A 20,000-nucleotide genomic window follows, 5' to 3' on the forward strand; every position below is an offset into this window, starting at 1 on the left:
ATAACTCTTCTCTCCAGTAAGCATTGTATTTTATGTACAATAGATTATCCTTGATGCGAAAATTATGAATAATTTATATTTCGAGTTAATTTAAATAATTTTTTTAATGTTCAAATTCCAAATATTAGAACATTTTTCAGTGTACGTTTGTCAAATTTCTAGTACTGAAAGCCATTTTTCTTCACTGAAATAAACAAAAACGTTTAAGGTTTAAAGTAAGTTAAATACTTCTTAATGAAAAGAGTTATTAATTAAAAATTGTCACAATAGGAATGATAGGTGGGCATAAGACGATATGGAACACTATTATATTTATTGCAAGTTTATTACTTGAATATTATATATAGCATATTGTAATTTGTGATTGCAATTTTTAAAATCATTATTTTACTAGCATAAAATATCAAAATGTATCATTTGGCACCATGTTTACCCATGTTGAAGTCATTGCCATAAATATCTACATTTGGATAACTTTCCTCTCTTCCAGAATGAAGAAGAACAGGAGATCATAAAGCAACTGAAAGCCGTTGACTTTGAGAAGGAGATAGAATGGATGAAGAAGTTCTCCGCCAGCATCGACTCACCGGTTGTCTTCTGCCACAATGATATGCAAGAAGGTAACCCATATGCTTACATATACCATTAATTTAGTTCATAACCATAATATATACTGACAACCATGAAGATATGATGAGTCTTTATACTAATTGATTGTAATAATTATGCTATCCAAGTTTATAGTTCTATCTGTAAACACATAAGTTTTGAGATAGGAAATTAGGAAAAAATAGAAAATTGACTACAGAAGGTTCCAAGCTCTATCTATAGTTGGAGACCAGCTTTGATCACTTCGGTTAGATTTCATAGTGCATTGGAAAAAATAAACAAATATATATTTCAGAGTGTTCACTTTATTTCTATACTATCTGTTAGCATGCTCTTGTTTTCTTTGCTGATAAATAGTATTAATGGAAGTACCTCCAGTTTCCTTTAGACGTCCACTGCTGGGTATAGGCTACTCCATATTTCAAATAAGACTGGTTGGAAGCGTCCAGTGTCTTCCGACGACCTTAAGTATGTCCTCGGGCCACCACGTGGGGGGTCTACCCACCCCAATTTTTCAAGCTATATCGATAATCTTGGTTCCCCTGCGGATCTAATCATTTCTGATTCCTCTCCATTGCTCTCTGGGTGATTTTGGGCCTTCTTATGAGGTCTGTCGTAAGTGACGTTTTTTAAAGACCTTAGTCTTTCTTTCTTCTGCCCCTAATATAAGTTGTAAAATGTATCTGTAAAATGAATATGTTTATATTAAATAAATATAAAAATATTCTAATTGTTTTCATATTTTCAGGTAACATTCTACTTCTAGAGGATCCAGTCCAAACTGTTACAGAAGATGACATAACCTCCCCCTATGTTCATGCATACAATGTGGAAACTCCACGGTCAGACAAAGAGAATAATCATACGAAGAGGCAGTCTCAATACGAACCGTTGGCCCAGTTTGATGACACAAACACTTCAGACAGCATAACCAGTCACATCTCTGACAGCGGAGAACCAAAATTGGTCTTGATAGACTTTGAATACTGCGCTTATAATTACAGGTATTTACTATATTTTTATTGTCCTTATAAATAAATCTTTATGAAATCTCTTGCAGTTAAATTTGATACACCCAACATCGAGTGTTTACACAAATTATTAAAGATAAAGATAAAATTCTTTTATTTAACATTGAAACTTTTAACAAGATCCTCTTGATAGACAACTCATTATTTATTTATTTTTAATCTATTTTATTTTTTACTACCCTGCCTCCCATTTTTTTGAGTAGTTGTGCAGAAGAAACGGAAAGAAACTCCACAACAAATCACCTTTTTATAAAATTTAATACAGATTTATGCAAATACATTATCAGATATAGCCTAAATGAAATCAAAATAATCAAGCAACAGCACTGCCAAAGATTCTTGTAATTTAAATATTCATTCATTGATTAATAAGCTTTAAATTACGATAAATATGATTGCCTGATATGCCAAAATTCCATTCATAAAACAATACAAGGAAGACACTCTCCTCTAAATTTTCAAGCAGGCTCCGATGATCTCAACAAGGTTGTCATTACACCTTGTGGGATAGTGTTCTATGCTGCGCTTGCCGGTCTGTTGTTTGTACTTTAGAACCTAAAGGCTCTCAGTGGTGGCTTATAAGGCTAGCATTGAAAATAAGAATATAGGCTAGGCTTCATAATATTTGGTAACTTTTTTGTGGGCAAGTGTACTGTATTACAACACACTCATGTAATGCCTCTCAATTATGTTTTGCTCATTAAACCAAAAAATCCTATTATGTTGTTAAGGATATGTTATGAGATAATAAAGCTAGGGAATGAATTTCTGTCTGAGGCTATTGTAAAAATTACTGAAAAACAAAAAAAAATGATTTTGTAGTGGACACTTTTTTTAGATCAGCGAGTTTGGAACCCTAGTAGGTTGAAGTTTAAGGATACACAGGGGAATTTAAATCTGATTATAGTTTTTATCAAAGTATGTTCTTCTACCAATCTTCTCAGGTCAATGTACATTATCCCATGTAGATATTAACAAAAAAAAGAAATAATGCATATGTTAATGTTATCTATTGTTTTTCATAGGGGCTTCGACATTGCCAATCATTTCCAGGAGTGGGGATATGATTACACCAACCCCGAGCATCCATTTTACTACGAGAACCAGGAGAACTGCCCCAACTTGGAGCAGAAGGTGAGTTGAATTATGTTCCCTTGTCGCTTGGTGAGTATGTGATATATAGTAATGGCTAATTACATTGGGACAATAAAATGACGTTATGACAGAGTGATTTTGTAAAATATATTATCTGTGGATAATGTATTTTATTTAATAACATTACAAATATACTTTCACGTATTATTAGTATATATCTATTTACAAAATCACTTGAACATATTGATCATGTTTTTTAAAGTTACAGACTAATGGGAAATGAATCATACAGCCAAAGTGCATTGAGGTTTGTCATATTTCGTAGATATATTTAATTGAAGTAATTATTGATAGTTTTTTTTTATATTTGAAATAATTACTTTGTATTAGACAAAAAAAACATTTTGGACTAGTAATGTTAAAAAAATATTTTTCATTTAATTTTTAATTAAAAAGAACTTTGGGATATCATAAGGGTGTTCGCTATTACGCAGCTTGTGTTTGTTTATGCTTAATTTTTAGCCGACGCAGCGGTTGTGTCACGGGGCCGTACACTTGGCTGAACGGACGCACGCCTTTGCCTTTGACATTCCGACGGCGGTAAAATAGGAATGACAATATGGCCGCTCCCCGCTCTCGAAGAGTAAAAGTACTTTTGAGAAGAGAGTGAACTTTTTTATTTACTAAAATGAAACAGTCTTTGACTTTTCAGCCCCTTGCAATTTTCAACAAGATCATATTATAATGGTATATATATGTTAATTTTAATTATAATTAAATTAACAATAATAATTAAATTTTAATTATATATAAAAAATTCAGGGGTTGATTATTCAAAGGCGCATTTTAATATCTTAACATGTTTTCGTCAAGCATTGAAATTTATTTTTCTTAAAAGTTATGAACTTATTAATATTCATAGTTTTCATTGCCTAAATGATATTTTTTTGGTAAAAACAAGTAGACACTTTGTGGCATTCCATTGGATAAATGGACGGCTTCCGATATTTTCACAACAAAACTTTATTAATGACAAACATACTATTTTGTATTTAATACGAAATAAAAAATATTTTTGATTATCTATCATGTTTTTGCTTTTATTAACGAAAACAATGTTTGGCGAATTAGTTTTGTTAAATGAAGATAATTGAAACAAAATTTTGTTTAATTATATCATTTTTAAATCATTTTAAAGTATTTCAATATTCAGAAATGGAATTTTAAGTTACCATTTTTATACAGTTTTTTGCATACAAAGAAAAATGTTTATAATCCTTACCGCAACAAGATAACATTATTTAATTTTCATTACAATATATTTTTGTAATTACATACATGTGCCTCTTTTGACTATACAACGTAATTGATACTGGAACAACCAAGTATATCGTTGTCCTCGTGTTTCAGGAGATCTTCATCAAGGAGTATCTGAAGCACTACTATGCCAATCTGTCAGACAGCAAGGAGCCTAAGGAGCCGTCTATTGACGACGTCAACCAGCTGCTCTGCGAGGTGGACGCCTTCGCGCTGGCCAGTCACCTGTTCTGGTGCCTCTGGTCGATTGTAAACGCCTCCAAGAGTCAAATACCTTTCGGATACTGGGTGAGTGGTAAATGGATACTCATCATTCAGACTCTTTCCCAGAGGTTATTATCATCATCATCATCATATCAACTAGTACTTTCACTAGTCCTGGACGGTCAGATGTGATCCTCCATGATTCATGATTTCCAAGAGGACTGGTTGAAAGCGACCTATAGCCAGTGTCTTTTGACGAACTCATATAGGTGGTATGCCCACCTTGAGCCCACATTGTGGTCAATATGATTACCCTGAATGTCGTACAAGCACATACTTCTATATAGAAAGATCTCCATCCTTTCAATTATATGGTCAAAATCCCCATTGAAGATATGGTTGCTGGGGCAGCATGTGATGCACCCAGAAGTTGAACAGAAGATGCTGGATGCAATCCGCTTTCCACTGATCTTATAGGAAATCTATGGAGGAGACGAGATATATATCCAGCAGGAACGTCCTGTGGCACAAGTGATGATGATTATAATAAACTTTTATCACGATGTTTCTTATATTTGATTAACACCTAATGTCTTAAAAGATCTGTCCGCTACTACAACTCTCCTCTTTGTATCTTCACCAAATATACTTACAAATATTTGTCTACTGTGGGTACAACTAAATCTTAACAAGCATGTATTTACAAAATATATAGCTACCCTACAATAATCAATATTTAACAATTTATTTTACAACGCGGCCTACATGTAGATTAAAAATGTTTTAAACACAGATATGTAATGTTTTTTTTTTATATCACAGGAATATGCCCTATCGAGGCTAGACACATACCAGCGCCTAAAACAGGAGGTGATCAAGAAGGATAAATTCGGTTTTCCGCAAAAAAGGAAAATATGTGAGGTCGATATATGAGAGGGTTGCTCTGCACTCAGAGTAGGTTAGTGCAACTGTCCTCTATAAAGGACCTCTGAAAGTGACGGACGATGTGTTTATGAAGTTTATTGACATCAAAAGACTTAAGCTGCAAATTGTGGTTACTTGGTTCTTAAGTATATTTATCACGTATTGATTATTGATTAGAAAAGTCTGTATAAAGATTTCTGTGATATGTGGTTAACGGATATACTATGAGGGTTAATCTTAGAAAAATATAGTTACTGGCTTTTGATTTGGCACATCCAATGGAAAAATACAGCGAAGATTGGTTGAATTCAGTTTTGGATAGCATTATCTTTATCGCACAGTGCTCTGACAGCTTGGTATGTATAAAGAGTAAAAAAAATTAAAACAGATTTATATAAACAATTAAAACTGTTTCTATTTATTACCCTCGCACCTTTTAGAAAATTTATAAAATCAAATAAAGTAAATATGTTTTGCTAAAAAAAATGTATAATGGTTGTAACAACTCTATATTTATATCTGTAAGTGAAAAGCGGTCTGCACTCTTCGGTCACGATAGATAGGCAAACTTTACCAAAACTAACCTAACCGAATATCTCGCTTATTTTCCACGTGCCAAATCAAATGCCGGTTACTATAACTGCATATCTGACCAAAACATTCACGGTTATTATCGCTGACATCTATTAAACCATGTTATATAAAACTATATTATGTTAAATTTTATTGTTTTAAATGATTTATCATGTTATTAAATATATATATTCTTTTCCTGTATATGTGAAACAACATATTCAAATACCATATCCGGAAAAAGTATTTGGCTTGATTAAAATTATTTCGATTGTATATGGTGTAAATATATGTACAAATGTAATCGAGTTTCATATAGATATTCTAATGATGTTTTTAAAATGACATTTCATTATCAAAAATTATATATTCATTGCTTTGTTGATGTGAATCTCTGTGTGTATAGTTTTATAGAGTAAGTTTAATGCATTTAAAAATGTCATTACATTCAACGCACAAGTTGGTTATAAATTAAATAAAATAATGATTAGAATTTAACTAACTTATAACTCATAAATTATATAGGTGTTTTATTTTGGATTTTTAAATAGATGAACTGTTTTACTGTACTACCCATTTGTAGAAATGTCATAAATTTCAATATTCCTTATTCAAAAACATTTAACAACATTCCAAGTTCAAATAGTTTTGTTACCATTATGTAAGTCATTATTGGCTTATTTATAATAATTAAAATAAATCCATTCTAATCCACATTTATTAATAAAACTTAAATAATTCAAAGAGCTACTTAAAATGTGACTTAGCACGCATATCTTAATCGGATTTGGCACAACTTTTTCTAAATTTAGGCTATAACTGCATGGTGAGGTTAAAGGTGCCTTGGTGTTGCCAGAATTTGGCCGATGATGTTTTTAATAATGTGATTTTTACGGATAGCAAGACTATTGGCTCAATTTATGGTTCTGTGGGAATGTAGTGCTAGTTTGATATAAGGCTATAAATTGACAACTGTGTAATAATTCAAATAACGAACATTCCTAACCGTTTTTTTTATTTTAATTTTAAATTCACATATTTATAATATACATTGACATCAAATTTATGTTTTAACCAAAATTGATATTTATTTTTGTGGTAAAAATAAAACGAAGTTTATCATTACTTTAGATACACTAGTAAATGTGTATAAATGACGAAATTAAATCTTGTAATACAATTATAAATCTTTGACTAAATGCTATTGTTTGCAGAGCCTTGTTAATTTTAACAATGATAATAAAATTCATACGAAAGTGAATGTTTATGATTTGCTAAAGGCTGTTTAGTGTGTAGACTTTAACATTAGATTGTAATTTTATTTAAATAACATATTGGCATCTATTTGAATAAGCTGGTGCTTAGGAACTGCGAGCTTATAAATTATTATTTTCTTTTTTTTAATTTCACAACTGTTGAAATGGAAATTAGTTTTAAAAAAATGTCTGAAATTATTATGCACCCAAACTTAACTGCGCATGGTTCTTTCGTCTTCAGTAACACATATTATCACTAGAATAATATGTGTAAAGGTTAAAAAAATAGTTACGCAATGGTTTCTCTGCAGTTTTATAAACAGTGGACATATGAAACAAATGGGCGATATATGAAAATTAAACTTCCTTGTTAGCAACGAAATCTTAATATGGATGTCTTTTTATTTCAGTAGTGTAGGACGTTTATATCCCCTTGGCAGATTTTTAAAGCAATCTAATGAACTAGGAGCAAAATAGCGTTCGCCTATCACCCTAAGTATATGATATTTAATTTGGAATATCATAGGCGTGTCCATATTAAGATGTACGTTTAGAATACTTCGTAAATCGACCCACTTGTCCTGATAATCATAGAAAAGATGTAGAAAGTAGGTATGCCTGTCGTAGACAAATGCGTTTCCGGTAGAAAGCGATCACCAGTAAACTGAAAATTGTCTGCGATATATAAAAACGATTTTTAAATTGTAAGTACTTATTAACCTAACATTTTGTTGTGATATTCATTGTAATGGATACATATATAAGAGAAATATTTGTAGCATACTATTCAATTTAATAAACGTTGTTTCAAAATAAATATATGTTTTATTTTAAAAATCATTCCCGCAAACGTGATTTTAGAACTAATATTTTAGATTTATTATCATTTAATTAATAGGGGGATCGAAAAGTAATGTCGCTTAAGTCAAATTCACACGACTACATTCTTAACAAGTTTTTATTTATAATCAACAATATATTCACCTTCGTTATCAACAACCTTTTGCCATCTTATACAAATTTTCAATGCCGGAGCGGTAGAAATCAATCGGTTTTTCTGTAAAATATGTCGACAGAAACAACATTACATAGGGGGACCGGAAATCCCCCTAATAACTAATGTAACATATTTCAGAGTGGTCAATGCAGATTTTTAACGACAATATAAATCCGCAGTGCTTGAACCGCTAAGACGGCGAATTTCATAGTGAACCGACATAATCCAATATAATTTTATTCGTAAGAAAGTAAACTATTGATTTTAGTAGTAATACTTAGTTATAGCGTGATAGACTGAAGAAATAAGGATTCATTTATATATTTGTTGGAACTGTGGTAACGGCTGGCGTCGACAGATGGCGCTACTTGTTCGTAAATATCATAAAGGAACTATACTAGCATAGTAAATATATAAAATAGATATCGCACCGCGCGGTAGAATCAACAGTTATAAAGACTCGACTACGAAACGATATATATATATATATATATATATATATATATATATATATATATATATATATATATATATACATACATATACACCGTTACAAATCACACGCATTAAATAGAACTGTATTTTAGTAGACTTGCGGTATTATAGTGCTCCTAAAACCGCAATAACTATCTTTAGGTATGCGTAAGGCGAAATGGGGAGCATTGGCCACTGTTCCATCAGTCTACCGTCAACGCTTCACCCTCGGCCACCTCCACCCCGCGCTTACCTTTGGCGCGGCACAGATGTTGCGGTAATATACTTACCTTAGTATCACCTCGCCAGTCTTCGTAATTTATAGTACAAAAATATTGCTGTAAATTGAGAGGAAAGTCAATATCAATCAAATACTACAACTGATAATTGAACACTAAACAATTTATTACAACACAACAAGTCGAAACCAAATCATTTACACTAATAATTTACACATCGTTCGATACATAGCTCCGGAACCGTCGCTCTCTGTGCTGCCATCCAGTTTTTTTAAACCTGGTAAAACATATATTATAGTAAGTTTATATGACACACAGTACGCAGAAGCCCCCCCCCCCTTCCCTCGACAACATACTCAAGGTCGCGGGAAGTCACTGCAGCGAAGGACCCATCATCGTGGCCTTGCAGTTGGTGTCCATCGGATAAAAAGGAGAAGAAGATACTATGGGAGTATACTCCTACCCTAAGAGTTGCGCTAAAGTATATTTTGGTGATCAGAGGATTTTTAAATTAAATTATCATTGTTATTTACTACAACGTGTATAAACAACCTTCTCAAGGTTTTTGGAAAAGGCTTTATACTTCCAGTCGGACATACTGGATATCAATGGGGGAGGCTTGTCAAAGAAAAACGACCAACGGTGAAAAAAAGGAAAATTAAATTTAAGCGATTGACTAAACTTTGACACACACAAACTTTCAGCATGTATTTACCGGTGGTACTAGAGGAAATGCGCGGCGACTCCGAGCTGGAGACCGGGCGCGGAGACGTCTCGGGGCGCAGCCCTAAGCGGCACGCAGTAGTTGAGCTCCACTCGCGCAACACGACCGAGCCGGAGCGCCACACCGCAGCCGCCCGCCACGCGCACCTCCGACAACGCGGTCGCTATCGACTCGCCATCCTCTGCAAACTCACAGGAGATACTTCATGCTATATGAGTTATAACAGACTTGACATTCCAAATGGTGCTGTTCAAATTCAAAATATATTTATTTCTTTTGAATCGCGTCAAATTAACTAACAAATATAGACTCTCTTTTGAGTCAATAAAGCCTAATTATAAGGCTGTGGTCATAGTGACAGTACCTGGGTGCGCGAGGCAACCTCCGTTGATGAACACGTGGGAGCGGAACAGCTCAGATAGACCACCGCGCGCTGCGACGAATGGCAGCGGCGCATACAGGTGAAGACCCGTCGCCCAGTACATCTGGAAACGCAGACCATCATAAAATAACTACCTACTTCATATACATATAAAATATAAAAGCAATACAAATAATTGCAGTGACGTATTCAAAAATAATTTCGTAGATTAATAAAGACGCGGTATGGGTAGCGCCCTCTAGGTGAACCAACGACATAGTCAAGATCACGGAGTAATAACGTACCTGACCACCCATGATAGAAGGAGATCTATGTCTTGCAGTGGGTATCTATCAGCTGAAGAAGATGAACTGCTTTTTAGTGACGTATTTTACTATTTTAACTATTTGCAGTCGGATACCGCGGGACTGGCGATAACGGTGTTTATGTGGCTGGATGCAGGAAGCATGAGACCAATCATTGAAACCTATGCAAAGTAAAATAACGTCCACCAGGGGGCAGGCAAATGGAAGTAGCAGTGAACAGGCCACATAGTGCAGAGAACATATAGCTTTTAGGTTTTAAAGATTTCTAGAGACAGATCAGCAAGCATTCAATTGCTCGACTATTGTCATTTTTTTTAATTTTACGTTAAATCAACAAAAAGGTTTCTATAAGAAAAAAATAGTATGATTGCTATGAATATAGTAAAAAAATTGCTGCACATTTTTTTTGTTTACCCATATTTGTATTGGTAAATAAAATCGAATACAAACATGAGAAACCAAAACCAATAAAATGGGTAATATTATGTAAACAAATATAATAACCCAAAGTCAAAAATACAAGGAACAATGACTTTATTAAGTTAATTGGAAGACGCTAGATGGCGCTAGCAACCGGTATTATTTATATATAGGAGAGGCCTACGTCTAGCAGTGAACATGTTTCGGTTGATATAACATTGATTACCTCATTGCAAATAATTATGTACAATTAAGTAATTTGACTTAGTGTTACACCTTGACATACTAAATATACATAGTGTGATTGCTTATAGATGTAAAATCTTCAAAGGGTTGAATGTTTAGATTATTTGCTGTCAATTAATATATGGTACACCCTATGTAAAAATGGTTTTAAAAATAATAATAAATTAGTGATAATATAGTAAAAAATTAAAATTAATGCTATTTTATTATCTGTTCCTGCAAAGGTAAAGTGCTTGATAAGAAGTAATAACAGCGTGTTACCGTGCCGCCCAACGCGAGCCCGTCTGCACGAGGGCCGACGCCCCGCTGGGCGAAGCCTCGGAGCGTCGCCGGACCACCTAGGAAGAACCGGTCTGCTAGCTCCGTGCCAAACATGTCGTGAAGGACACCCACAGCACCCGTCGCTTGGAACACCTGAGGCACAGTTACATATTTTGGCACACATGTAGACCAAAACCTGTTTTTGTGAGGTGTATTGGAACAGCATAAAAAAGGATTGCTTCAAAATTTGCAAAATAATTAATCGCAATTGTATAGAGTTGACTTTACTTCAGGTAGCGTGTAGGTGATCAGTTTTTCCAACTATTTTTTAACTAGAGGATACGAAAGATACTACAGTACCGAGCCATAAATATTACACACCGAAACCTTTGGAAAGAGACAATCGGCTAATTTCGCCTTCGTAGAGCACTATCTCTGTCCCACACTACATATGTGACGTTTGGTCAGTCGTTGTATTTCGTGCGACAGAGATAATGCATTATTTATCGCCGGGTACTGTATCTACTATCTATGTTCCAAGCTAATTGAAAATTTCATATACCGCACTGTAAAATAAAGAATTAAAATTCAAAATATTATTTAACAGATTATTACAGGCACTTTCGAATCGGCAATCAACATAAAATGTCGACATTGTTATCTCTACAGGAAGCTTGAATCAGCTCGAAAGGCAGTTCTGCTAAGACCCGGTGAGAAACTCAGCAGTTGCTCTTTACAAATATAGTTTTATAAATTAACATTTAATTCAACGCATTGACATATACTGATGTTGGATTTTTTTTTTAATAAATCGCACAAAAACAGGTTAATCAAAAAAAATATATTCTTCAGTTAGTTTCAACAAGAATGCACAGTTTCATTATAATTATTAGTTTAAGACTGGTGTATGCTGTTACGTTACTCACCACGTTGGCTGCTTGCGCGAGGGTACCGTTGGCCTGCGCCTGCAGCTCCGTGCGGACATGGGCGACGCCGCCGCCGAGCCCCGCCAGCGAGCTGCTGAACTGCAGCCACGTACCACGTGTAGGGAACACCGGTTCATCGCGGTGATCAATCGTCACTATATGCCTGATCACCGACTTCATTTGAGGACCTAAAAATAACCATCTGACTTTCTAGACTCTTCGATCAGGACTCGTTGTTACTATTAACCATTTGCAGATTAGCATTAGCGGAAGCCGGCGGATCGGAACCAGTCATGTGCCATACTAAGCGACTCGCGGTCCGCTCTCCAGACAGTCGCAAGGTCTGACACCCTCCATCCCTTAGCATTAAGAGTGGAAGAGAATATTATGAAAGTGAGAGAAGCAGGGAAGGATGTTAGATTATACTAGGTGAAAGCGCACGGGGTACGGAGGGGAATGAGAGGGCGGATCGACTGGCCAAGAACGAGGCAATGAAGTGCAAAAGAAGACCAGACTACCCATATCAATCGTCAAGTGACAACTTACGCTGGAAACGCTTGACAGATGGAATAGGAGATATGTGGAAGATACGACGACATCGACAACGCAAAAATTCTTCCCGGACGCCTTCTCAGCCTATCGCGTGCTCCGCAGTATCCAGGTGGACGCGGTTTTGGTCCATCTCTTTACGGGGCATGGGGGGTTCTCCGAGTCCCTTCACCGGTTTAAGCTCAAGAAGGACCCCCCGTGCTTCTGTGAACCGGGCGTGGACCAGACCATGGTCCACCTGGTAGCCTACTGTTCAGCATTCGGAGGACCCGGGTTGACTCCGAATGCCGGTTAGGCCGTAAGGTTAGCGAGGACTCTATGGCCTCGCTAATCAAAGACAATGAAGCAAGACCAACGTTCCTAAAAATTGCAGAACGATTACGGAAAACGCGATAAAAAAAAACCAATATTTGAGCTAAAATTAAAAAGTTGTAAATAAAATTGTAAAAGTAGGGAATTAAATAAATGAGTAAATAAAATAATGCATATAAAAATTTATACCTAGAATAGATCAAAAATATGATATAGAGTAAAACAAAGAAATTGTAATACTTAAGGTGTGAGGAGAAAAAATAATGGTATCGAATAAAAGGAAAAATGGATATAAAAGGGAAAAAAAGAAGAATTGCAGAAAGAAAAAAGATAAGGGAGTGAAAGATCATAGGAGGAACAATAGAGGAGCGCGAAAAAATATTAAATAAAAACAAAGTTCCTGTCCCACGATAGATGGGGGGTACGAGGGGTCCCCATAGAAGAGCCCTTATTAAAAAAAACCTTTTACAGCCTTTCGCATATATATCGACACATAAGGGTACAATAAAATTGCAAAAGGACATCAACAGTTTAAGAACCTTCTTAAGTACCAGTAAGGTATTCCTGTCGCTTGGAGCTAAAGTAATGTAACATAAACACCGTTATCTCCGCCCGCGCACCATCCGACCTGCGCCAGAAATGCCAGAACAGGCGTGGCGCCAGAGAAGTGGCTTCCTACCACAGATGGTTAAAATAGTAAAATACGTCTCTAAAAACCATTTCATCTTTTCATCAGGTAAACACCCACTGCAAGACACAGATCTCCACCAAAAATCGCTACGATGACCAATCGTTCTCCCTAACGTGGGTGGATAGAGACAATTTTACTCCGCGACTTGACTATGTCGTCAGTCTACCAAGTGGAGGACCTACCCTTGCCGCGTCTACCAGCTCGTGATCGCAACTCGAGAACCTTTTGGTATGCTACCTACTGACCAAAGTTTTTGGGGATAAACAATGGGCAACAGCGCTTTCTGCGTACCATAATACCACACAGCGATCGCCAACGCGCCTGCCAATTATGGCGATTGTGATATATCTCCCCATAGATATCTTTGTCGGAGGCCTATGCCTTGCAGTGGGCGTCTATGGTCTGAATCGATAACGGCGAATAACTAGGAATTAGACATTTGCGACACTTGCGTTAACCATCAAAGGAATTTAAACTCTATTATCTTTTAGGTTATGTGTCATTATTAGTTTCTTTAATAGTCAAATTCATGTTCCAAATTCAAATGTAGCATTCAATTTTCTGTCTCTTTCTATCACTTACCGCTGCTCTCGCGAACCTTGAAGCTAGTCGTTTTACTTAGCACGGATGTCTCACGCACCATGCCCTCCCATTGCAGGTTGTGTTTAGTCTGTAAATTTTTTAAATAATAATACATGGTGATTGATTACAGGTGTAAAAGCCTTAAAGGAATGAATTTATAGCAAATTTTTTTCAACTAATGTATGGTACATCCTTTTCAAAAATATATTGTAAAAATCGTTTTGAAAATTCGAATTACTATCATATTTAAATTTATTATTGTTTACTGTACTGCCATAAGTTATTGGCCAGTTACATTTCAATAGAAATATTTCATATTTCAGAGTGTTGACTTTATACATATTGATTGGAAATGTCTAAAAGTTATTTTTGGGAACTGTCCTTTACATTTCTACTAATTCTACCATTTCTACCAATTCCTACTCTACTCTAAAAACTCGAATTACAATCATATTTAAATTATTATTAATTATTAATCATATTAAAATCATATTAATATTATTATTGTTTATTATGTGTCCCTGTAGATTTTGTACTGTCAGGAGTTATTGGCTTGTTGCATTCCAATAGAAAAAATAATTAAATGTAACATATTTCAGAGTGACTCTTACAGGATGATTGAAAATAAGTGTAAAAGTTTTTATACTTTGTGCTTTATACTTATATTCGCACTGTATACATTTATAAATATCTAATTATGTTTATACTCTACATTTTGTTTCGGCATGTTCATGTAATAGGCATATCTAATAGGCAATGCCTATTAATTGTTTCAAGTGTTATATTAAAACTACATATAATTTATATATATTTATATAATAATTATATTTAGAATTAAATCCTATACGTGTTCATATTGCTTTTAGATTTTAAACATAGGTGTACCATAAACTTTAAAGTCCGCGTTAAGAATGCAGTAAATAATTTCGCCCAGTAACCAATAAAACCGCTCCAAATTAGAAAGGCAAGTTCACAGTGAACAGTGAGAAGGTTAATAATTTTTACATAAAAAGGTACATATATTTAACTAAAGAATTATAGAGAAAGTAATAGATATGTCATTTCCCGCCATAAAAAATGATTACATGGAAAAAAAAATATTTGTACATAGTTAAAGCCGCCGGAATTCGCTAGATGGCAGCACTAAAGTGTAATTGAAAAATAGAAATTTTAACAAAAAAATTACCGCTGGGGACGTATTGAAGGCCAGGTCGAGGAGTAGACCTCTATCCAGAAGCCTGTAACCAGACCAGGGATATTCGTGGTTTTGCTGATACACCGACGCCGATAATCTGCAATTAAAAAAAATTAAAACTACCCACATTTTTTGGCAAATAATGGAGACAGCATAAAAACGAGTATAGCAACACCGCTGCATTTATAAAAAAATATAATTTATGGTAATTATCAAAATAAATTAGATACAAATATAGAAGAGACAAAGAAAACAGATGAGTTCTTTTTAACTAAGTAATAGTAGTTACAACCTATGTTATATATACATAGATAAATAGAAATGAAGAAATCTGCAGAAGAACCGAAGTCACCGACATAGCTTGAAGAATTGCTCGTCTGAAATGGCAGTGGGCATATCACTCGTGTAACCAACGGTAGTTGAGACCAAAAGGTTCTCAAGTAGGGACAACTGGTTGACGTAGTGTGGGACACCCATTCGGTAGACTGACGGTGTATTCAAGGTAGCTGGAAGTCACTGGATACAGGCAAAACAAGACCGACCATTGTGGCGATTTGTGGGAGAGTTCCATACCTTACAGTGGGCCAATATCACACTTGACTTTAATTTCTTTGCAATGATGGAACAAATACGTGTATGTATGGTCGCTCACCGCCACTCGTATACCGCGTTTATAGCTTCAGGCAAATACGAGTGTTCTATACTCACACCGGTGTTAGTGGACTTCGTGGGAATGGTTTGGCGGCGGCAACGCTGAAGTTGGACGAACTGCGGTGACCCACGCTGTACTCGGCCTGCACTCGCTCTCCGCGGCCAGCCACGTTGGGTAATTTTATACCTGCACAGTCCAACCTTCAACCGTTAATTTATTTTTATATCTACTATGAGAATCTAAATTATTTAGTAAAACGGTGTTATAACTACCAAAACCTCTTAAACACACGTTGTATTTTAAAGATTGTTGGTAGAATTGGTAGTAATGGTAGGATTGGTAGAAATGTATAGCTCACTTGTAAACAAAAAAAAAACTTACATTTCCTATCAGAATATATAAAGTAAACACTGATAAATATGAAATATTTCTATTGAAATTCACTGGTCAATAATTTCTGGCAGTACAAAGCCCACAGGGATAAATAGTTTAAATTTTATTATGAAGTAATCCGAATTTTTTGTCTGTTATATATGATTATTAAGTTTTTCTTAAACAATCGATTTTTAATTGGATGTACAATACATCAATTGAACGCAAATGAACTGTTTAAAAGCCTCTTTTAAATATTTAAGTATATAAACAACCACCCCATATACTCATATAGGATGACTAGTTACAGGTGTGGTGAGAAGCGAGGAAAAAAGTTCACTATTGAAACTCAGCAAAGACAGGTATTCACAAGATCAGACCCATAGGGAGCCATTAAAGTTGTGTACTTGTGGGTACTTCCCCTCTTAACCTTCAAGATTTCGCCGCCCTTCCCAACCCCCGCCCTAGGTAACTAAAATATTAAAATACCTTCATTTGTGTATAATCGGTCTTACCTATCACCAAGTTACCCTCATTCTCACTCACAGTGGTGTTGACGCCGCCTACGATACGTGATAGCTCCTTCACTTGGAATGTCACCTAGAAATATATATAGCACATATAATACTAATATATATGGAACCCATTTTAAGTTTTAAGTAAACTCTTAGATAATAGTATTGGCTGCAAAGGGACATCCTTTATAATTTATGTACACATTTATCAAGAGGTTGTCGAATCTAACTTGACGGGGCAGCGTTTGAGAAACAATGAAATATCTTTTCGACCATTATCCTGCAGTGCCTTAAAACGAAATTCTACACCAATGGTGAATTACGGCACTGAAATCTGACCTCTTACTCTTAGCCTAATTGAGAGGCCCATAGATGTTCACCGAGAAGAGTGATATATTTCCACAAAATTAAATTAAAAATGAGGAGATCCATAGATGAACAAAACTAACTGACATATCCTAACAAATTAGCAAGTTCAAGTAAGTGGCAATCTACAGGCCACATAGGGTGCATAGCTTATGGCTATTGGTGTCCAAAGATTCCAGAACAGCATTGCCTCACTGATAAATAGCGATGAAGACAGGCCCGGTTCCTCAAATATTGCAGAGCGATAATTGAGGATGTAATTAATAGTAATAATAAAGGTGAAAATAGTACAGGTCGGGTGGGAAATTAAAGGAGTATGAAAAAAATCACTAATGTGAAATAAATACAACTAAAATAAACAAAACAGAAACATGTAAATTTGCAAAAATTTGTTGTGAAAGTAAATAAGTATTTTAATTAAGAATGTTATATATTATAAATAACATTGTAATGCCCTGTCCCATAAATATGAAAGGAGAGGGCGAGAGGTTGCCAATAATGGGGGCCATTAAAATAAGGTTCTGGAAGGTAGACCATGGACAGCCAAGTGCTGCATTGGAGGTCAAACTAATGTTTTGAAATCATTGAAAGATGCTGTATGTAGGCCACTTCCACCCTATTCTATTGGTAATCTATGTGAAAAAGAATATATCCAACAGTGAACATCTGATGGCTGAAACAATGATGATGATACCACTGTTTATGAACCATTAAAAAACTACATGTTGTAGTAATGTAATTCACACAAATTGATATGATATATTAATCCTACCTCAAGACCTTCAGGAGTGGAACCAGGTCCAGAAGAGACATCAATAAATACACCGATCTCACGAAAGCATCCCGTTGCATCCAAAGCACGACGGACCTGTAGCAAAATTAATATTTATCATTAATAAAGAACTTTACACCTCAGATATCTCTCATTTTATTTATATTTATTTCGGTCCATTCACAGACAATACAGTATAATATGCACAACAGATGAATACATGATAATTACAATTTCATTGAATCTTTAATCACAGATGGACACAAAGTGAATTAAGATATATATTAAAAGATGTTATGTTTTTTTTCTTAAGATGCTTCTTGTCAGTCTATATTGAAATCAATGCAAATCTGATTGAAAATTGCAACTGCCATAAAAGAGGTTTCAAACTTATTACATTTAATCATTATCAGACAAGCCTTCTAAAAAAATCTAAAAAGACTAATTAATTCAGATGTAACTTCTCAGGATTGTATTACCAACCACTCATCTATATTCATTCCGCAATTACCTCAATCTCGGAAAACAGGAATACTAACTGGTTCCACAATCCATGACAACACTATATTATTACTCCCCTCTGTTCTGCATGCTATGTAGCCTGCTCACTACCTTTTCATTTGCCAATCTGCTAGGCTTATTATACTCTGAAGAAAATATCCATAGAGTGCTTTATATGTAGTAATTATTTCCTGACAAACCTGCTATGGGTCAAACTTCATTGTCACCTATTGCTTGCACCTGTATTGGAAGTGTATGCTGAGAAATTTTTAATTCTTATAGAAAACGACTATAAGCAGTAAATACCTTATGTGCTCGTAATATAACATCCTCAAAGTCTGTAGCATGGAATAGCTCATCAACTGCACTGCGCACAATGTCATCTTTGGTCCTGCTAAGCCCATCTACATGCACTCTATCTACCCGGGCCTGAAAGGAAATGGTTTTCATACAATACTTTTTTACTAACTATATTGTTTGGTTAAAGTTATATTTCATGTAGAAAGCCTAGAGGAGTCTTTCATAGGTATGCTGGCCTTTTGCACAAACAAGGGTTAATGACCATTGCAAGTATAACAAGAGAACCCACTTAGTTGTTAATTATAATAAATATGTGCAAATTTTTATTGAAAAATACTTTTTATATTATTGAAGAAATTGGGATTGGTCCTTCATAAGCTTCAATAAGGCAAATATTTATTGGTACTAGGTACTTACAGGAACACCATTAAGTTTAATGCTGGGTTTTGAAACATGCTCTTCTTCAAATTCCGCTGAATCTTCCAAGCCTAGTAGCCCACTTCCCACCTCCCCCAAACCTTCACTTGACCTAGCCTGAAATATTAATATTTGCTAATAGTTTAACAGTGCATTTATGACAAAAAATATATATTTTAACAGTATGGTTTCTCCATTCAATTCAGGAACTTTTCAACAATTTCAAAATCAATGAAGGTAGAAAACCTTTAAAAAATAGAGAAATCTCCTAAGTTTTTGATAATTATACCCTATAAAAATATTCTACAACGTAAACTACAATGATTCGATGTTCTTTCATGTAATGGTAATGGTAATCAACTTATTTACTATTTAATATCCCTGGAGAATATATCAAGACAATTTCAATGCACGCATCTACATACAGTTTGGCAATTAAAATTTAATATAAAACTTTTAAGGGATGTAAACTTGAAGATTATAAACTGCTTAAGTTTCATATTATTCTATTAATTCCATAACCTTTTCGATAAGCGATGGCTTTAAATCTTTGGTTACTTCTATATCTATCAAAAATAACTTCGATAAATACCTTAGCGTGTACAGTCCCCATTTTTCAATATAAGTTATAAGCAGTGCTAAAGAAACTTCTTTATTTATAATTTTGAAACATATATTTTGAGTTTTTGAATTACATAAAAACACAAATTTGACACCTTTCTGACATACGAAAGATATGTGAAAAATTAACTAATAAGTAATTTTATCAACTTCAGGAATCTTTTAGAATTTT

General features: G+C 34.7%; 2 protein-coding genes across 2 annotated transcripts in view; one reads left to right on the top strand and one right to left on the bottom strand.

Moving 5' to 3' along the window:
- The window catches only part of LOC137922762 (choline/ethanolamine kinase), a 39,011-nt gene extending 31,868 nt beyond the window's left edge, over positions 1–7,143 (top strand). The window contains exons 6-10 of the mRNA XM_068765821.1: positions 491–620; positions 1,358–1,613; positions 2,666–2,774; positions 4,146–4,340; positions 5,079–7,143. Coding sequence (XP_068621922.1) covers positions 491–620; positions 1,358–1,613; positions 2,666–2,774; positions 4,146–4,340; positions 5,079–5,189 — 801 coding nt within the window. The 3' untranslated portion in view covers positions 5,190–7,143. The remainder of the gene's footprint in view (positions 1–490; positions 621–1,357; positions 1,614–2,665; positions 2,775–4,145; positions 4,341–5,078) is intronic.
- A 2,295-nt stretch (positions 7,144–9,438) lies between these two features.
- LOC137922799 (sorting and assembly machinery component 50 homolog) lies at positions 9,439–19,915 on the bottom strand. The gene is made up of 12 exons (XM_068765869.1): positions 19,800–19,915; positions 19,208–19,324; positions 18,797–18,919; positions 17,990–18,085; positions 16,852–16,936; positions 16,021–16,150; positions 15,304–15,409; positions 14,118–14,205; positions 11,984–12,171; positions 11,058–11,210; positions 9,808–9,928; positions 9,439–9,624 (listed from the first exon to the last, which is right to left on the bottom strand). The coding sequence occupies exons 1-12, from the start codon at positions 19,818–19,820 to the stop codon at positions 9,443–9,445; spliced, it is 1,410 nt and encodes a 469-aa protein (XP_068621970.1). The 5' UTR covers positions 19,821–19,915; the 3' UTR covers positions 9,439–9,442.
- Positions 19,916–20,000: the final 85 nt, after the last annotated feature.

The sequence above is a fragment of the Battus philenor genome, unplaced genomic scaffold (genome assembly GCF_028537555.1).
Source record: "Battus philenor isolate CCGP_79_NKW_IND1 unplaced genomic scaffold, ilBatPhil1.0.hap1 SCAF_20, whole genome shotgun sequence".
In the NCBI taxonomy this organism is placed as follows: domain Eukaryota; kingdom Metazoa; phylum Arthropoda; class Insecta; order Lepidoptera; family Papilionidae; genus Battus; species Battus philenor.